The 21,088-nt window shown below is 36.3% G+C and overlaps 1 protein-coding gene across 1 annotated transcript; it reads left to right on the top strand.

The window, feature by feature from the left end:
* Positions 1–8,802: 8,802 nt before the first annotated feature.
* MNX1 (motor neuron and pancreas homeobox 1) lies at positions 8,803–19,672 on the top strand. The gene is made up of 3 exons (XM_072413461.1): positions 8,803–9,295; positions 11,834–11,994; positions 19,204–19,672. The coding sequence occupies exons 1-3, from the start codon at positions 8,803–8,805 to the stop codon at positions 19,558–19,560; spliced, it is 1,011 nt and encodes a 336-aa protein (XP_072269562.1). The 3' UTR covers positions 19,561–19,672.
* The last annotated feature ends 1,416 nt before the right edge of the window (positions 19,673–21,088 follow it).

Genomic DNA, 21,088 nt, shown 5'->3' with positions numbered 1-21,088 from the left:
ATTCAGAGGATCTGGAATATTAACAATTTCAACAGAGCCTATGAATGTCGGACTCTGTGCTAGTCCTTCTTTCTTTAGTTAGGTTGACTATGCCTGGGAACAAATGAAGATGAGAATAAATCTAAATCATAAGCTCAAATATTATTTTATTATTATAAAAATTATTTATATTTATGCACGAATTATGGTGCAACCAGACATTCTCCTTATAATTAGTAATTCCTAATATGCACACAATTGTACTTTTACAGCATATTTTGAGTTTGCTTTTTTCTTGATAGTAAACAGACCATAATATTGGTCCAGACTAATTATTTTTATCATTTCCCTTTTAGGCAATTGTTCCCCTTGAATCTGAGCTCCTTACCACATTGGGGCTAGTTCAGTCTGGACCATGCCTGTGGTTAGGATGCTACATGTAGGGTCTCACCTGTGGCTGACAAAAAGGAATAAATAGTGAGTGGTTTAATGTCATCCAATGTAAAATGTTAAAAAGCTTGTGCATTAAGTAAAAAACCTGACAAAGGTGGCAGCCACCAGAAGCAATCGCCCATCTGAACAATACCTTACTTTATCAGCTCAATTCTCATCAGTGTACCAGTTCTCCTTTCACAGTCCAGTCAATGATGGGAGTAAAACCTGTAAGTCAAAGTTAAACTGTTGTAGAAAAGGTCAGGTTCCTTCCCCAGACATAGAAGAGTGGCAAAGCTGCATGAACCTTAGCATTGTGTGGACAGGTATACCTTCATGGGTAAGTCTACTAACCCTGTTCTAAGCACCTCCATTTTGATGTCTTGTGTTTAAGTAACAGAACTACAAAGTTTGAAGAACTGAGGGCATGACAAGGTGTTTTATTGGTCTATATACTTTGAGATGACAAGTCTGCTTTTTGTCAATCTCCAAGACTTGGAAGGAAGGTTTCCAAAATATTATAATATACAGATCTAGGCCATCCTGGGAGATAAATTGGGATGCATTCTTAGCATTACCCATGGCTATAGTACTAGTCATATTATATCTGGTATATAATACCTCCATGGAATCATTGGGATGATGATGACCAATGGAGAACTCAGCTTCAATATATCAGGCTCAGGTCAGAGCCCACCATAACTGCATCCCAATGTGCCATACCTGGAGCACAACCAAGTGTTTTATATAACATTTAGTATTTAACTCCAGACAGCCGGCACTGCAAAGGGTTACTCTGGCAGCAGTGACGTTCCCTGGTAATAGGTGACACCGGCTCCTCTGTTATAGCTCTCAGCTGGCACTTTTAGCTGTATCAGCACCACTAAATATACCAATTAAATCTGCCTTCCTGTCATTAACCATTGCTGATTTCAACAATATAGCTGTCCACTGAAATCTCCAAGCTCTTCCTCTACTGAGATATCCCAGGTTAAAATGTAAACTTTTAGCAAATTAGCTGCTGCAGACAAATCAATCATTTGCTGGATTTGGAATATCCAACACATTGGGGGTTGGACTGGTACAGGCTATTCATTTAGCTTAGTAAATAGGTTGAAGCTGTGTTCAATACCCAGTTATGTGCAAGGGAAAATAAAACAATATGATATATTTTAGAATGTGACTGATTGATTGCAGTAAACATTTTTCAAGGTTGATTCATTCAAAATGTTTTTTTTTTATAGGTTTTTAAAGCGATCTTGCTGTCTGGGTCACATTAGGGAAAAAGTTCCCTTCACTTCTTCTCCCAGGAGCAGAAAGTTAAAGGAAATCTCTTAAAGTGAGAGAATACCTCTCTTAAAAGTTCCAGGGCTTGATTGCAAAAAGTGACAGGCGATGTCTTTTCTGCAATAACTATTCTGGGTTTGCCACTCATTTGTCAAAGATCAATGAGCTGGACATGAGCAGCTCAGCTTTAGTTGGAATAGCCTGCCAGGACTGAATGAACTGTGACACCCCTGTGGGGACTTTACATTGGCCCAACCCCGCCAATCAAAATGTCTGAAGATCAGTATGCAGGATAAAAGAAGAAGAAAGATGCAGATGCCTGGGGCGGAACAGGAACAGCTGAGTATTCCCAAAGCTTAGTTCCACTTTTTCATTAAAAACTTTATTTTAGACCCAGTGACATCATCATGAGGTCTTTGTGCTTCTCTATGCAATTCAGAGATATCATAGCTAGGGGAAAGGGATGACAGGGTGTTTTACACAACTTCCTGAAATCTGAAAGCTAAAATAACACTCAAATGTGATGCCTCTATGTTGAAAAAAATGAAATCTAATGAATGAAAGAGGTAAATAGGGACAGTAATACTAACGTGAAGAGAGCTAGAATAAGCTGGATGTCCAATAGCTGAGAAAAGCAGAGGTCTCTGTTTGACTTGCAGCTTCTAATGCACACTGTGAGAAGCTCTCATTGTTCAGTGAAAACATATTCAAATTCAGTACAGAAGAGAAGCCTGTACAACTGCACAATACTAAAGGTAAGGCTGGAGTTTAGTTTCAAGCAGTTGTCCCTGGAAGAGGCGACTTCACTTGAAGATGCTCCTCACCTCTTTTTCTGTGGACAACACTAAGTTTGGGCTTCACATTATTATTATTATTATTATTATTATTATTATTATTATTAATAATAATAAACAGGATTAATATAGCGCCAACATATTACGCAGCACTGTACAGTTAATAGGGGTTGTCAATGACAGACTAATACAGACAGTGATACAGGAGGAGAGGACCCTGCCCCGAAGAGCTTACAATCTAGTAGGTGGGGGAATTTACACACAATAGGATAATAGGATTCACTAAATCCAACAGTGGTTTAAAATGAATGGTTATTACAGAATTTCTTATTAACCAATAAGACCGATAAGAAAAATAGGTCAGACTATATTGTCAGATAATATCCACATGATGTGTCCAGGTCTGCAGTGTGTGTATATTAGCAGTGTACAATCATCTCAGATTATCCATGTCAAACTATTCATGAGAAAAGATCATTTAAACAATGAGAAATTGACAAAATAACTCCAGGTCTGGTCTGTTATCAGAATTATCATACTAAACCATTGAATCTGACATTCCTTAAAACATTCTCTGGCAGAGAATCTTCCAGGTCCAGTTCTCAACCAGGGACTGTTTCACTGAATGTCAGATTCTCTGCTTTTAAATGGACACAAAGGTTAGCCTTCTTTTCAGCTCTAGGTTTGAATCTCAGACAGGACACTATCTGCATGGAGTTTGCAGGTTCTCCCTGTGTCTGCGTGGGTTTCCTCAAGGTACTCCTGTTTGCTCCCACACCCTAAAAACTTGCAGTTAGGTCAATTGGCTTCCCCACAAATTGACCCTAGACTGTGGTAATGATATATGACTATGGTAGGGACATTAGATTGTGAGCCCCTTTGAGGGACAGTTAGTGACATGACTATGGACTTTGTACAGCGCTGTGTAATATGTTGGCACTATATAAATACTTTGTAATAATAATATTCTTTGTTCAGCCACATAGGGTGACAACCTATCTACATTTGCCAGCTGTAATTCTACATTGTCACCTTCTTACATGGGCTTCCAATAAAAACTAAAGGTGGCTGTCTTCACACACATTACACAGACATGGTCCACTGGTGTTATCAGCAATAAACCTACCCTGTGAAACATGCAGTCATCACTGAAGTGTATGTAGACAGAAAATGGCTGCAAGAGATACAACAAAGGATAAAAATAAAATAAAAAGGATTTTACTTGAAATGATTAGTTTTAGTGATCATACACAACGTTTAACAATCAAATGTTGCTGTATGTTGTATGCTGTATAAATATAGGCAAACATTAATTTTCATTGCATAGAAAACTTTTTTACTGCCCTATTAACTTTTACTCGATTTGTATTTTTATTTCCCTTGCACATAATTGCATATTTAAAGTGAATACAACTTTAGTTTATTTACTAAATACAATGAACATTTTCTTCCTAGATTACCTTTGATTGTTTGATCAGTTAGATTGACAATTGATATAAATGTATATAAAAAGTTTTGCAGGATAAACTGTTCAAATATAGTTTTATCTGTAATAGGCAGATTTCTGGTATGTAGTTTAATTTGATAGACTTCTCAACCTGACTTTGTAACTATATATAAATAAATAAATATAAATATTTATATGTATATATATATATATATATAGTTATATATACACATATAATGTATTTATATAGACAGGTGTATTTTCGATCAAACAAATTGTTACAAAAATCTCATAAATCCCTGGATATTCCTAAAATTGAATGAAATTTTACAGCCTTACGTTTGATTCTATACTCAATATCAATCACTTTTGCTGGATAGAACTCAAAAATAAATAATTGATTTACCATCGATTCTATACAATGATAGAATGGACTTCTCAATCAAACAGGAAAATTGAAAACTGACTTGAGCTTGATAAGTTTTGGATTTCATAAAGTTGTTTGACTGAATGTCAACCATTCTGATGATATTTGTTGGTTTGAATGTTCCAAAATGAAAAGTATTGTGGAGGAGGTCTCAAAAACCCATCAGATAAATAAAAATGTATAACCTATTTGATCAAGGCTCTTCCAATTCTACATGTGACATTTTTAGATTTATCAATCTATTTATGGTCAATTTATGATGGAAATGAAATGATACAATGGACTTCTGGTTCTGGAAAATCAACCTGTGTATGGAAGAATAAAGTTTCAATAACAGTCAAAAGTCTCTGCTGTATCTTTGCATTGGCTGCTTCCTGGGAATGAAGGGGTTAACGGAGGAATCTTTTTATTGGGTGTTAATTGCTCTTCATTGCTGTGTGACATGTTTTGTGCTAATTACCCGGACAATGGATTGCAGGACAATAGTAATTGTATTCATTAACCCCATGTACACTCAGGACAGAAGGAGAAGACTAACAGAGGGGAAGAGTCCAGTGACCGGAGAGCAGGAGGTGAAGAACAGGCGCTCAGGGACCGGTCTGGAGTCTCTGATCATTTCTATTAGTGCGGGGGAGCAGCTTTGGGGACCTCTACACCCACATCTTGTACTCCACTCTTTAGTAAAAAAATTAAGAGTTAAAAAGACACAATATTTTCTTATATCTTCCTGAAACGTGTATGGCCAGCCTATAACAAATCAGATTTTTTTTTCTGCTATCTGCAAGGATTTATCATTTTCTTGTCCTTTACAACATAGAAATCAGTATTATCGGTATTATATATCTGTATTGAGAACTGTCATATGGATTAAGGTGGAGCCTGGGCTCATCTAGTGACCTGATCTTTGTAGGAACATTTAGATTATTCACACATGAAAAGATTTCTGCAATATTTGTCATCTTTTGTAAGATCATCTTCAACCTCCTCAACAATCAAAGCCAATGTACAGAACGTATATTGTTAAAAAAGCTCAGAGAAGGGTGGAGATGAGGGACAATAATGTTGTAAAACAAGTTTCACCATGAAAAAAAATCACAAGTTCCAGCTCACTCCATGCGGATGTCCTAAGTGACCCTCATATAAGAGACACAGATAACACTATTCTGTATCCTGTAATAAAAATATCACAGCTAATATATTATTATTTTTATTGTTTTTCTAATATTGTTATGTTTTTATTATTTTTGTTATCTTCGTTACTGTCACACATAATACATACACGAGAGTATCCAAATCCCCTACCTTCAAAAAAAATTATATATCTCATAAATCAGAAATCAATAAACAAATCGTACTTATACAGACCTGCTATGTAGTGGTGTAGATTATTAAACTAGATTTGTAAAATTGTAAATGCTGCTATGTATATATGTTTAATAGTATTATTATTTGTGAAATTTTGGCTGTCTCCATCCGGTGTATCAACTTGTATCTATAGATAGATGATAGAAAAGTTATTAAAATGAGTTATTGGTTGATTGATAAATAGCTAGATAGATAAGATAGATAGATAGATAGATAGATAGATAGATAGATAGATAGATAGAGATAGATAAGAGGGAGAGAATGATAAAATGTATAGATTATGGAGAGAGATATGCGGGTAGATAGATGGAGATAGGATTGGTAAATAGAATGAATGATTGTTAAACAGACAGAAAGATACTGGAATAGATTCAGAGATAGAACAGTTGGGTGATAAGGAAAATGTTTCAACTTCATTCAATTTTCAGCGTTTTTTCTACCGACAATCTATTCCATCTCCTAACATTGTGCAATGTAAAATCAGACTCTTTTTGCAATCATATTAAATACTATTATTAAAATAACTATTTTCGTATTGTCGCACTTTACATATTGCTTTACAAAAATGGTACAATAGAGTGATAACAATGTAATGATGTAATGATAAATAACTCATACATTTCTGCAGTTTATTTTCTAATGATCTATCAATTTCTATGTTTCTATGTCTCTTTATCAATCTATTTATATGTATATCTATCTATTTATTATGTATCTCATTATTTTATCTATCTATCTATCTATCTATCTATCTATCTATCTATCTATCTATCTATCTATCTATCTATCTGTATCTCTATCTATTACCTGCTTATCTATTATCTGATTATCTAGCACCTAGTATCTATATCTCTTTATTATCTATATGATAATATTTCTCTATCTATATCAATCATTTATCTATCTATGTATCTGTATTATCTATATTATCTATCACACTGTCTCTTTGCCCATGCTGTATTTCAGTGCCCCAGTGCCCATGCAGAGATCAGTGTCATAAAATGTGATGTGACACACATAACTGGCCCCAGAAGTGCTCATTGGGGACTTGGAGGCAAATGTCCTTGTTATGAGTGTGTTTGCTCCATCGGTCTCTATCCGGAGATCTGTGACCCGTACCTTGCTCACATTTGCTGCCAGCTCCTAGGAGCTCTGTCCGGGGCTCTGCTATAGAGAAGTAGTACAGGTGACTACAGTCCAGTCCTCAGGGGTCCATGGGCTCTCCAGTTCTCATTGCCAGTCCTGAATCTGCTACCGACAGACAGCTGTCACCCAAATCCCTACCCAGGGAGCCTGCAGGGCATTTACAGGGGCAGCATAACTCATGTATTGTATTTGTCCAATCTCTATCTGTACAAATATTGTTGTGGATCGCATACACACAGCCTGATGTACATCGGTTACAGACAAACATCTCACAGATATGTTCACTAATCTCCTATCATGTAGTAGGGTGAGGATGGGAGTCGTTGTCCATCATACACACCCTGCTCTCTTTTTTCAATATTATACAATCATCACTCATGTCCTCCCTGAGCTTGTCATAAATTGTCAGCATACACTGGTACACAGGATTTCCTCCGGATATTTCTACATCATAGAAAAGTGGTGTACCCCTAATACCACACAGGGGGTGCCCCCAATCTATGGGCTGGGTATGCTGTGTGCTGGAATGATGGAAGAGATATTTATACATTGGGATTCATGACCCTCCCTATCCCTGCACACACAGCACAGATACCCCCAGTGTGTCAGTGTGCTCCCTTCCTTAGTGCCAACAGTTAGTATGCCCCCTTCCATAGTGCCAACAGTCAGTATGCCCCCTTCCTTAGTGCAAAAAGTCAATGTGCCCCCTTCCTTAGTGCCAACAGTCAGTGTGCCCCCTTCCTTAGTGCCAACAGCCAGTGTGCCCCCTTCCACAGTGCCAACAGTCAGTATGCCCCCTTCTTTAGTGCCAACAGCCAGTGTTCCCCCTTCCACAGTGCCAACAGTCAGTATGCACTCTTCCTTAGTGCCAACAGTCAGTTTGCTACCTTCCTTAGTGCCAACAGTCAGTGTGCCCTCTTCCATAGTGCCAACAGTCGGTATGCACCCTTCCTTAGTGCCAACAGTCAGTTTGCTACCTTCCTTAGTGCCAACAGTCAGTGTGCCCTCTTCCATAGTGCCAACAGTCGGTATACCCCCTTCCTTAGCGCCAACAGTCAGTGTGCTCCCTTCCTTAGTGCCAACAGACAGTGTGCCCCCTTCCATAGTGCCAACAGTCAGTATGCCCCCTTCCTTAGTGCCAACAGTCAGTATGGTCCCTTTCCTAGTACCAACAACCAGTGTATTTTTCCCTCATTGTGCCAGCTATGACAACTTCTGCACTGCTGTCACTGAACTATTACTTTACTTTCCTCTCTCGTTCTTCTGTTTTTTCCCTTCTCTATTTCTTTGGCTTTCTTTTTTTGTATAAATACATATAAATACAATACATATATATATTTGCTGTTTTTTTCTGTCTACATTCATATCTATTATAGTATATATCCACTGTCTATCGTTACATCTATTTAATGTCTTTTTTTTCTTTCCCTTCTCCCTCTATTTTCTATTTCTTTCTTTTTTACCACTCTCCTTTTCTTTGCTTTTTTGTAATTTTTCTTGTATATATAAATATATATATATTTTTTTTTCATATATATATATATATATATATATATATGATTTATTCTATCTGATCTATGTATGGTTGTAGGTTGGTTGGTAATAGGGCTCCTGTTGATTGTACCACGTGACAGGGGCCCCTGACTGCCAGTCTCTTCTCATTAGCCCCATTCATGACAAGGAGGATGTGAATAGTGACCACTACGCTCCGCCCAGCAGCCTGTATCCACCAATCATAGCGGAGGCTGGAAATGACCAATAGCCAGGCCAGCCGGGCCTTGAAGTGCTGGGAGTCATGCTGTAGTCACCTGGCTGCGCTCTGTCTGCTCACCTGGCCGGGCTGAGGTCTCCGGGCTCCGCTGTTTGTCTGTTTAAAGTCCCTGGGCTCAGTGATTTGAAGTCTGTCTGTCCGTCCAGGAGGAATTATGGAAAAGTCCAAGAATTTTCGGATCGACGCCCTGCTGGCCATAGACCCCCCCAAGGCACAGACGTCCCCCCTGGCTCTTGTCACCTCGTTATCCTCGTCCTCTCTTTCCACCTCGGGCAGCCCTCCTTCTGATCACCCTGACATGAGGACAGAGAGCCCGTCACCCCCCAGGACCTGCGGACTGGTGCCCAAACCTGGCTTCCTGAGCAGCCACCAGCACCCTGGCAGTATGATGACCTTACACCCCCCTGGAGGGGCAGGGATCCCCCCTCAGGCTCTCTATGGGCACCCTGTGTACAGCTATTCAGCAGCTGCAGCTCTGGCAGCGGGGCAGCACCCAGCCCTGTCCTACCCCTACTCACAGATCCAAGGAGCCCACCATGCCCACCACATGGACCCCATCAAGATCAGTGCTGGCACATTCCAACTGGACCAATGGCTCCGAGCATCCACCGCTGGCATGATGCTGCCCAAGATGGCAGACTTCAACTGTAAGTACCCCAACATTGTCACTGTAGGGCCATGCCAAGTATAGTGGAGGGCATCTGGCTATCAATGCCACCGTCAGCCTGCTATCATCCACCCCCAACCAATTCAAATCTTATGTATAATCTGTTACAGGGAGCCAGATGTACAGCTAAATAAACTCACTATCACTAATATAATAATTATAATCACTAAGCCACTACATCAAATAATGAAAACTACAAAAGATTCCATCACATCGCATGGAAAACGAAATGTCTATATTGTCGGGTGATTAGAAAATGAAAGAAATCATCTTTTAAAATACTCATCACTAGAAATATTTATTAAATCATCATTAATCGGATAATATATGACTTTATTGATTGATGATTGTAATAATAGAAATGAGCATCTGAAAGTTCAGCATAATAAAATATTAATATAAAAGGTTAATACAATGATTTGTGCTCATTCTATTCAGAGCTTTTCCATTTATTCCTAATAGATTTTAATTGTTCTAATTTGCTCTTTTATTTGTTTCGATCTGTTCTATATAAAACACACAATTAGGTTAATTTGCTTTTAAAATATAATAAATATTCGTGTGAATATTTATTTTGTTAATAATTTGTATGCAATAGAAAGGGAATTTAAAATTAGATACAAATGAAACAGTAAAGGAAGAAAGTATATTTCTTATTTGTTCAGTCATTTTCATTCCCTATTTGTACAATCATGCATGCTCATACTGTATGACGTAATACAGCACTCTGAATACTATGTCGTGACGTCATCATACACAATTTTAGGGGCTTTTTGGCCTTGTGCTGTGAATTCCATGCCGGACAGGCCCCCTCTGTCCCCTCTCCTTATATTTAGCAGTCTATAACAGGCCATTTAGCACTGTGTAATGTTTGTACTGGGAGATGTCACAGAGGTGAGAGATTCTGAAGACAGGCCAGCCATGTTCTGTTCCCCTGCAGACCATTCCCCTCTGACCACAAGGCCAGTCCAGCTTTCCAATGGCTGGGGGTCACCATGGGGCAGAGCACATAATACACATTTTCACATTCATACAAAGTGACATTGAGTATTCAGAGATAGAAGCCCCCTTTATATTTCGTTTGTATTTGTCATGGGATGGTAGGGGAACCTGTTTTATTAGTACAAGGATAACTATGTGATCATTGGGGGGGGGGGTTACATATGATTTTACTAAGTGAATATATAGGGGAGGGGGAATCTGATTTTATGAATAAAAGGATAACTACGTGATGATATGGGGGTTTAATTCTTATAATACATGGATCATTATGGGATGATATGGAGTCTGGTTTTTTAAATACAAGGATAACTTGGTGTGAATATATTAGGGTTTGACTTTATTAATAAAAGGAGATCACATGAGCAAAGATAACTATGTGATAATATGGGGGATTTAATTTATTTATTAATGATGAATGATTATAGGATGATATAGGGGTTAATTATTTTATTAGTTTATAGATACTATACAATCATATAGGTTTGTGTTTGATTCTAAAAATACAATGGTAACTATGTGATTACATGGGGTCAGAGTTTATTAATTATTGGAAAACTTTGTGATCACATGGGCTCCTATTTTATTAAGGCGAGGATATGTAGGTGATGATATGGGGGGGGGGGCTTTAATTTTATTAATGCATGGTTCATTAAAGAATGGTATGAGGTCTAATTTTAATAATTTAGGGATAAGTATGTGTAGTTATAGGGTCCTATTTTATTAATACGATGGATGTGACCACATGGGGTCCTATTTTTAATAATACAAAAATACCTTTATCATGATATTGGGTCTTATTTTATTATTGAAAAAATAACTGTGACCACATTTTAGAAATGTAGGATAACTATGTAATGATATGGGCACTCATAAAAAAAAGGTTACATATATAATGATAACTATATGACTTTATGGGGATGTGGTTTTTATTAAAACAAGATTACTGTATAATGATATAGGATTTTATTTTATAACCCCCTGGTAAGCAGTAAATACATCATACATACATTTATACAAAGGATTATTTTCCTGCAGCAGTAATAAGCTTTTATTCCCCTGATTCTGATATAGTAGAATAACATAGACTGCAGGGAATGAATATATATTTAAATGTATATATTTTATGAATATTTGTATTTTTTTTACTTCTTATGAATACTGCAATAATATTGTTATAAATAATGGTCAATATTGTTATTATTTTATGACATTATTATTATTTTCTTTTTTTTTATATCCGGATTAATTTTATTAAGTTTGATATTATTTTTGTAATTTGATACTATTATTACTATGTTTGTATTATATTTATTATTCTTTAACTTAAAATGATATTGTTAATGTTGCTATTGGTGTTATTGTTATTTATGATAGTATTATTTGTTTCATTTTGTGTTTTAGGATAGTATTATTTTTAATGCTGCTGTTAATATTGTTATTACTATGACTATTGTTGTAGTGTTGAAGTTTTGTGTCTTCTTGCTCTCATGTCTTTTTGTCATTATTGTAATTACAGCCCAGGCTCAGTCCAATCTGCTGGGGAAGTGCAGAAGACCAAGGACAGCTTTTACCAGCCAGCAGTTGTTGGAGTTGGAGCATCAGTTCAAGCTGAACAAATATCTCTCCAGACCGAAACGTTTCGAGGTGGCCACGTCGCTGATGCTCACAGAGACCCAGGTACATAACGTTCGTTATCTTCATTGCACTTTCTTTATCTTGGTTTAATGTCAGAATGTGAATGTGGGTCAGCTGGTGTGCTCGGTGTTTAGTAGATTTCCTCAATGTAATACTATAGGAAGTGCACATATTAATTCCCATATAAAATACAGAGGAGATGAACTTTTGTGGTGTGCTGATGCTTCCAATGTGTGTGCTTGTCCCTGATTCCAAAATTTCTCCCTTTGCTATAAAAGTTGCTGCAAATGACCATTGCTGTGTTGTACTGAATTACTTAAAGAATCATTTTATGGTCCTGCAAACTACTGCCTGGGTGTGAACATGCCTGGTATTGGGCATGCTGGGCTTTTCAGTTCCCATCTTCTTATTTGCCCTGTAAATACCATTAAATGAGGCTGATAATGAACACTCCAAGGGCAGTAAAAACATATATTATTTATTCACCTGAAATAAAAAAGTGTCTGCCATTGGTTATAGTATAGTGTCTGGGCTTTTCATAAATTACACACAAGGACAGTGTGAGAGATACAGAACATGTATGGAGTTGTGTAGCCTATAGTGAGGATATAAAATGGGAATAATGTACTAGTACAGGAACAGGAGTGGCAGAATGGGGCTGATTTACAAAAGCTGGAGCAGAAATAAAGCGTTATCCATACAAATTGGTTGTAGCTGTGCTATGTATGGCAATTACCCATAGGTAGCAACCAAACTTTTTACCTTCCTAATTTATTAGATATAATCTGATTATTGCTGGCTGCTAATGTACTTTATCTTCACTATTCTGTGCTGCAGCAGATTAAATTGGGGAGGAGACTGTGCAAGCAATTGTTGCAGTAAGGTTGATTTATTAGGGGCATTATTTCTACCCCATCAAGAGATTTCACCTGACTTTTTTTATCAATAATGGGCAGAGGACATGGAGATGTTAGTGCACCCCTCTTCTATTTACCAATAGGTAAAATCTTAGTTGTGAGCTGGTCAGGGACATATTTAATGTCAGCACTCTGTAATATCTAATTCTTGACTTATACCTGATACAAGCTATACTACACATGCCTGGGTCTATTTGTACTCTATAGAATATCAGCAAATGAATGGATTAGAGATAGAGCTACACCTATGGGGTAACACATTACACAAGGAAGCATTGATGCCATTGAACTGCCATGCCTTGGGGGAATTTATAAGTGGAACCATTTATTGGGGGTCTTAGATTACAAGTTGACCCCATGCTTTGGAAGAATAAAGTTAAAGGTGAAGCTAGTCGATGGAAGAATGAGATTACAGGTAGACCCCATGATTTGGGAGAACTAACATTGGAGCCAAGAATTAGATTTCATGTAGGTTCATAGCTTGGGGGAGCTGCTTTATAGATGAAGCTTTTAGTTTGGAGAATTATATTACAGGTGGAGGGCTAAGATTCCAATCACTTTTATAATATACAGTTTAGAGCAATATAGCAGATCCTTATCACATTCATTCTATTTTCCATCCCATTGTGTTTTATGTGAACAGCTGCTGGGTACATCAGATCACACCTGGAGAATGGAGCTTTACATGGGCTGCTTCTGTTCCAGGCTGCCCAAATACAGAACCCCCAACCATCATACCCTTAATATCTACAAAATATACAAAATGTTTCCAGGTCATGATGAGAAAGCACAATGCTGATTAATATTCCTGTACACGTAAAGTAGTCAGTGGCAGAGCAATGGTGATAGTGACATTATCAGGTTATCAGGTTTGGCAGCACTCTGATACCTTTCTTAGGATTCACTTATTGCACACTGGGGGCTTATGATGGAGATGATATATTGCAGTAGAAATGTTCACCTATTCTGAATGTCTACTTAATTAATTCTGTCCTCTCATGGGGAGATTAAAAAAAGGAGATTTTTCCTTGAATAATATTTATATTACTCCCCTCCTATTATGTGATACTTCCCCCACCTCCTAGATTGTAAGCTCTGCGGGCCAGGGTCATCTCCTCCTCCTATGTCACTGTCTGTATCTGTTTGTCATTTGCAACCCCTATTTATTGAACAGCGCTGTGTAATATGTTGGCTTATTAAAAATAATTATTATTATTATTATTATTATTATTATTATTATTAATTTAACTTCATACAATACAAATACTTTCTGTATCAGTTGTTATCCAGCATTACCTTGCTCAGATAGGTCTGTGCTATGACTCATGTATAGGGTATTGTTTTATTCTTGCTTACATGTAAAGATTATCAGAGGACTGTACATATCTTGGTCTGTATAAATCCAACTTTTAATGATTAAAACAAGCTAGTTATATTGATACATATAAATATGTAGACTTATGTAATTGATACATTGCACTGAGACCTCTCTTTACAGCTGTGAATTGTCAAATAAATAAATACATTTATTTCCTGTGCATTATCCACACATCAGATGCCAGTATATGGATATAGGACTGGTAATATATCTATGGATGGAAAGAACAATCCAACCTCCTAATAATTGTGCAAATCTCATAGTAGAGCAGTCCAGAAAGCCTCTTCCCTCATTTGTCTGTTTTGAGATTTTGTGTCATTTACATTGTATACTCATGTTGAAATTATGTATGGCAAAAAAAAAGTTACAAGCATCATTTAAAATAAGATACATATAAATACACAGAGAGAAAATATATATTATCTATTAAACCTCAATAGTAAAAAAATATATATATTAAATATAACATGTTACTGAGGCTGTTTCCTCTGATAGCACTCACTTGGGTATTAGAACAGGGGCATTCATGGTATCAGAAGTGTTGTAACCCATAGTAATCAATCCAATAAAATTTTCATGCAGACCAGTAAAACCTGTAGTGGTTTTACTGGGAATGGTATGGTTTGCAGATGATCCAGCATGTGTGCGCATATAGCAATTATATACCATTGAACATAGGTAAAATCCATAAAGGATGAAACATCTACAAACAAAGCAAGCTTCTCCTACAACAGGAAACTATGATCTTGTCATTGTCTTGCCCTGCAATAATTTGCTGTAACATATCTGTCTGCTACCGCTGATTCCCAAGGGCTGTTCTTGGAACTGTCCAAGGAAACTGTGTACCTGAAGTTATTTCTCCTTAAGGCTTACAGCTGCACCATCAAATTCACATTTTGGACTCCAGTTTATGTTCTTTTTATGTGTTTCTTAATAGAATATCTAAATAAATAAAATATTATAATAAAAAATATGAAAGAACATCAGTTGTCCTTGGTCCTCCAGGTTGGCCTTCTGTGTCAGCTTTAGAAATACAGGCTCATCTGTGTTTTATGGTCAATCACAGATTAATGAATATGGTAAATCGAGACAAAGGCATGATGTGACCATTAAAACTGCCTTCTAATTAAAAAACATACATTTATGAAGTGTCAGCATGCATGTCTATACAGAGGGGAAGGGTGGGCTTAGCAAACACTTTTTTTCCTTAGCTTATGTTTCTCTTTAAAACATGGAAAGGAAATTTTTGGTTCAGCTGGACAGCTATACAGCCAGGTCAGTATTGGGTGCGCATGATTTATACCCACTGCTAATTATTATGTTGAACCTCAAAAAAATGCGTCAAGTAGTCAGTGTTTTTGTCTCTGATTACAAGTATACTGCAATGGCTGCATTCCTCGTATTTGACTCTAGACATAATTGGGGGGTGTAGAGTATACAAATATGCATGCTATATATAGGTACAAAAATCCCTAATAACCAGAGTTCCTTTTATAGAATTCAAATCAGTTAAAGGTGATATGATTTAAATTGTTTTCTGCACTGGTCAGTTAGATAAAAAAGGAAGGCAATCCTAACAAATTTCCAATAACGTTGTCATAGATTAGGAGATATTAAGAGGGTGAATATGTGATGGAATCGATGTGAATATTGTGATGGAATTATTTATTTTATTGTGTGGCAAATTCAAATCAAGGAAAATTTGTAGGAAAGCAATTAATTTTCTGCAGGGTTTAAATTTATGAAAAAAATATAACACCATCCAATCATGTGCAAACACAAGTCCTGTATGTACTTTTAAGTTTCCCTTGCACATTATTGGGTATTGATAGTGAACACAGCTTTTTTTTTTTTTTTTACAAATTTTAAAATGAGTTTACTTTGGGAAATATTCCATTCATACTAATACAAAGTCTGTTTTTTGTATCCCAAGAGAGATTACCCCTCTATAGGAATAATTGGGAATTAAGGAATTGGTCAACAGTGGTTTTGTAAATTAAAAAAAAATTACAGCATGGTTCTGGCAGGAGCTTTTTTGGGGGGTGTGCTTTTGAAGAAGGGGGGATATTAAACAAAACAAAATGTAAAAAAGTACAGTTATACATTAATAGATATACAACTGTGCAAATGTTTTAATATCCGGTCAAGAGAAGGGTCTGAGCGATGTAGTACTAGTGGAGAGCAAGCAATGTATTATTATAGCAGTATTCACTAAGATGACTCTGATTGGCTACCCTGGGTTACTATATGTCGTAGATCAATATTATGATAATTAATTACTGAACATTATTACAAACAGTAATAATTTAATGCCATATTAAATTAACAGCACAGTATTAATTTAATGCCATATTTACATAAAGATGGATATGTGTACAGAAACATTAAAAAACTTTTTTCCACATTACAAATCCTCCAAACTCACCCGTTTGTTTGCACAGACCTGCTAAATAAATAAAGACATATTTAGCTAAAAAATAAAATTTGGTTTAACTCTTCCTTTCTGTCACAGAGTTAAAGTTTAACTGTGATGATTTTTCATTGCTGACCACTCAAAAACATTTCAAAGTGACGTCTGTTTTAGTCATTGCTTGAACATTTTGATCTTGCTTTAGATAGGATTGATTTTCGTTAAAAGCTACAGAAAACAGGTTTACTGAAGCCAATCCCCAAATTTATGTTAAATCCTAATTTTATGGTTCTGTGATGTTAAAAATATTAGTTTTTGACTACAGTTTGTCACTCATTCATTATTACATTTATTATTATGAGTATTTCATTGACCAAGCTGGCCAGACACAGCGGTGTTCAACCTAGCCGAGAGGTAATATCAAAGACCATTCACTCTGGTTCAAGTGACAGTTATGAACCCGGCTTCAATAAAACAGTCACACTAGGCCGGAGTCCAAGCCTTGTAGTTTGAGTAGCTCAGGATGGCCATTGCCAAATCCTTTTCTCTGTCTCACACCAGATATTCTTACAGTACAGCAATCAACCTTGACTACATTTCACCCTAATGCTAAAGTATGATTAACTTTTGGAAAGAAATATTCACACGGAAAGCTACAGATATTATTGTCAAACCTACATGAGTCACAGTTACTGTCAGGACTTCTTTCACCCTGTTACATTATCATTCTCCATAGCTGTATATCTGGGAGCCTATTTGCATACTTACAATATAGTTTTATTGATTATTATATATTATTATTAGAATATTTATACGGTATAATATAAATAAAACACATTTTGTTTTTTTGTTTGTATTATACTGGGAATATATAAATAGATTTATATATCAAAAACATACCTCTCATTATGTATTCATATCCTCTCCTCCTGTATTACTGTCTGTATTAGTCTGTCATTTGCAATCCCTATTTATTGTACAGCGCTGCGTAATATGTTGGCCCTATATAAATCCTGTTTATTAATAATAATAATAATAATAATAATATGAAAAATAATTTGTGTTTAAGATTCAAGTACACTTAGAACTTTAATTTCTACTTGGTATTGCCTCCTGCTATCCTCTTTAGATTAGAACCTAGACTGGGAGAAAGAGGGTGAGCACTATGGACCAATCAGATGTGCTAAATATTCATAAATTGTCAAGAGATGGTCTGATAGAAAGAGAAGAACAGTGCTTTCATACATGTGCTTCTTTAACTTCAGTTTCCAAATACAGGGGGTAGGAACGTGACCAAGCTGTAATATTTAACTGCAAGGGAAAAAAGCCAGGTCACTATCCTTGCTCTTCTGTCTGGCAGAGCTATGTATATTTCAGGGTTCGACAGAAATGCAAATTCTGCATGCAGGTATTTCATATGTGCATTTATTTGCCAGGAGTTCAGATTTAAGCCCACCTGTAGCTTAGCTACATTTCTTACAATAGAAACTATAACATCCTCTAAAAGGGTATATAATATAAATTACATATACATAAAAAACAGACAAAGGCAATAAGTGATTCTCCTTATCCATAAACCTCTACATTGGAGGGTGGTGGCATGAATTGAGTAATTACCTTGTGTGTAATTATGTCTCTAGATAAATAGAAAGAAACCTTGTATAAAGGCAGCCACTACCTCCACATGAAAATGCTGTTTTTTGTTTTTCTCCACCTTGAACATAGGCTTTGGGCAAGCATTACACCAGCAAAATCAGGGATTAGACATCCTCCTGATTTGCATAGCAGTTCTGAGACACTGGGAAGGATTTTCTAAAAGACGAGTGAAATGTTTTAAAATAAATTTAACTTTTTCATTTTTACTGAATAATGTAAAATTGCATACATGTCCATCACCGAATTATATACAAAACAACTTCCCAATACTTTGTTCTATATCCCTTGTAAAAGAGAAGATATCCTTTTGTTAAATAAAGTATAAATCATAAAGTAAACATTTTACTCCCTTAGCACACTGATTTGTATTAAGATTACAAAAAATGTAATTTAAGGAATCGGTATGGCAGCCAACCTTACCAGCACTGCCAGCCAAGCAACCCTCCTCATATATCACTAAGTAACAAGTTTGCTTTAATGTCTTTAAAAAAACTATAATATTATGTATAGTAGTGCAATCATCAATGCTTAATACAGGTATATGATATACCTCCTTCTCTAGTGCAACATAGTGATTGAGATAATGATAGATTCAACAGGGCTCAAATAGTATTGTTATGTTTATCATGTAAGTGATATGATGCAACAAATTAGTAACACTTATTGGCCACATCAAAATTGCATTGTAATTTCACTTTAGATGCAGATAATTCCCACAATTCAAATATTCATATCATAAAACCTACAACATTGCCCTATCAAAATGTTCTCTATGTAGTTACTAGTTGCAGCTGTTTGTTTTCTATATTGATATATAGATATTGAAGTGTTGTATATTTGTGGTGATGCTCATTCGTTCAAATAATCACCATTTCCACTTTTTCCGACAGGTAAAAATCTGGTTCCAGAACAGGCGTATGAAATGGAAGAGAAGCAAGAAGGCAAAGGAGCAGGCCATCCAAGACGCAGAGAAACAACAGAGAGGAAACAAGGGCAGCTCTGAAGAGAAATGCTCAGAAGACAATCAGGAAGAGAAGAGCCCATCCTATCATGTTCACTCCAGAGGAGAGTCATTGAAAGCAGGCAGCCGCCTTTCTAGAGACTATACAGACAGTGAAGAGGAGGAGGATCGAGATGATGATGATGATGACGAGCATAGAGATGATAAGCACTTCTACCACCACTCGACTGACTGTACATCTGAGGATGAGGACACCAGCCAACAGCAGAGCAATCAGCTACACTGAGACTTGGACAATGCCCCATCCTTCCCCTCAAAGGCCTTTCCCAAGGTCTTCCAAGCCGCTGCAGTATTGTACATGGGAGCCAGACTCCCTTTCATTATATCTTAGAAAAGAATGGAAGAATAAAGAGACATTTCCCCCAAAATGACTTTTACAAAGTTTACCAGTAACTACATCTTGAAGACCTCTACGTCTTGCTCAGGTGCCATTTGCCCCAATCTTTAATTTTTTTCCAATGACTCTTGCTGAGCTTTTCAGCTGTTTGCCATATATACCCCCTAAAAAGCTGGAGATAAACCAGACAGATCCTGTCTCACCTGCTCCTTGTAAAATGAAGGAATATATTAAATCTAAGGACAGGTAGTAGGTCTATTGCATCAAAACAACTTGTGCTTATTCTATATATGTTTACTTCATAAATGGTAAACCTGCTGGAGATATTATGACTATACTGTATTTTTGTATATTGTATTTATAAAAAAAATACCTCTACTTATGCATGCTAAATTATTATTTAGCTTCTTTTTCCATCCTAAAGATGGTGTGTAAAATAAATTGGGTTTTATACTAGAAAAGTTTATCAAGTTATTTTTTTAGGTATAGAGAAATGTTATGATTGCAGAAGTATCACATGAAATATATCATTGTCTTCTGGATCCTGTCTGTTACAGAGTCAGATGTACAAAACAATTATTTTGAATACTTTTCTCTCAGATAGCAATTACATGGAAACCTAGCTTGAAAATTTGAATGTTATTTGTAATATATGAACTTTAGAGAGAAAACATTATGGGGAGGTGGGGGGGGGGGACATCACAGGTTTTAGGATGTAAACTCAAAGTAAGTATGTGAGGTGCTCTTTGTATGACGGGTTGCTGAGAGCCAGACCAGGTGAAAAAAGAAAGTTAGATCTGGCTTTGTTTATAGAAGATTGCATGATTATAAAAAAAAGTCTGGAGGAAGGAAAAACTACTTCCATGCATTGTGTTCCTCGAAGAAACCCAAATTTAAACCTAAAAATATAATTTTTATATGTTTTAGCTTACCAGTCGTCAGATGTGGTGGCTGCATTTATTCTTTTTACAGGCTTTTTGCCCTTTATGTTTACCTGGTGATCATGCAGGTAACACACTTCCTGTTCTAGGGTGACAAGGCTCACTTACTGTACTGTATCTTTGGAGGAGCAGGGTTGAAACTTCAGGATAGGACTAAAGAACACTTCTTCATTTCTTCTTCTCCAAAACATATGGGTATAGGGGTTACGTTGGAGAGATAGCTAGAAAAAAACAATAACTGGTAATAGCGCAAACAAAGATCAAAAAGTAATCAGCTCAAAAATTCCAGCCATGGGTATTTGTCCCATTTATTGAACAAATAAAACAATTTGAATAGTATATATAACAGTTCAAAAGGGGGCAAATAAAAGAAGTTAACTTACATTACATTTCACTTTAACATGCAATAATTTTTAGGAGATAGAATAATTTAACAACCTAATTTACTAAACTATGTATAGCGTCAATGTAATTCT

This window comes from Pyxicephalus adspersus, chromosome 5 (assembly GCF_032062135.1).
Source record: "Pyxicephalus adspersus chromosome 5, UCB_Pads_2.0, whole genome shotgun sequence".
Lineage (NCBI taxonomy): Eukaryota > Metazoa > Chordata > Amphibia > Anura > Pyxicephalidae > Pyxicephalus > Pyxicephalus adspersus.
This window is presented reverse-complemented; position numbering and strand designations above follow the sequence as displayed.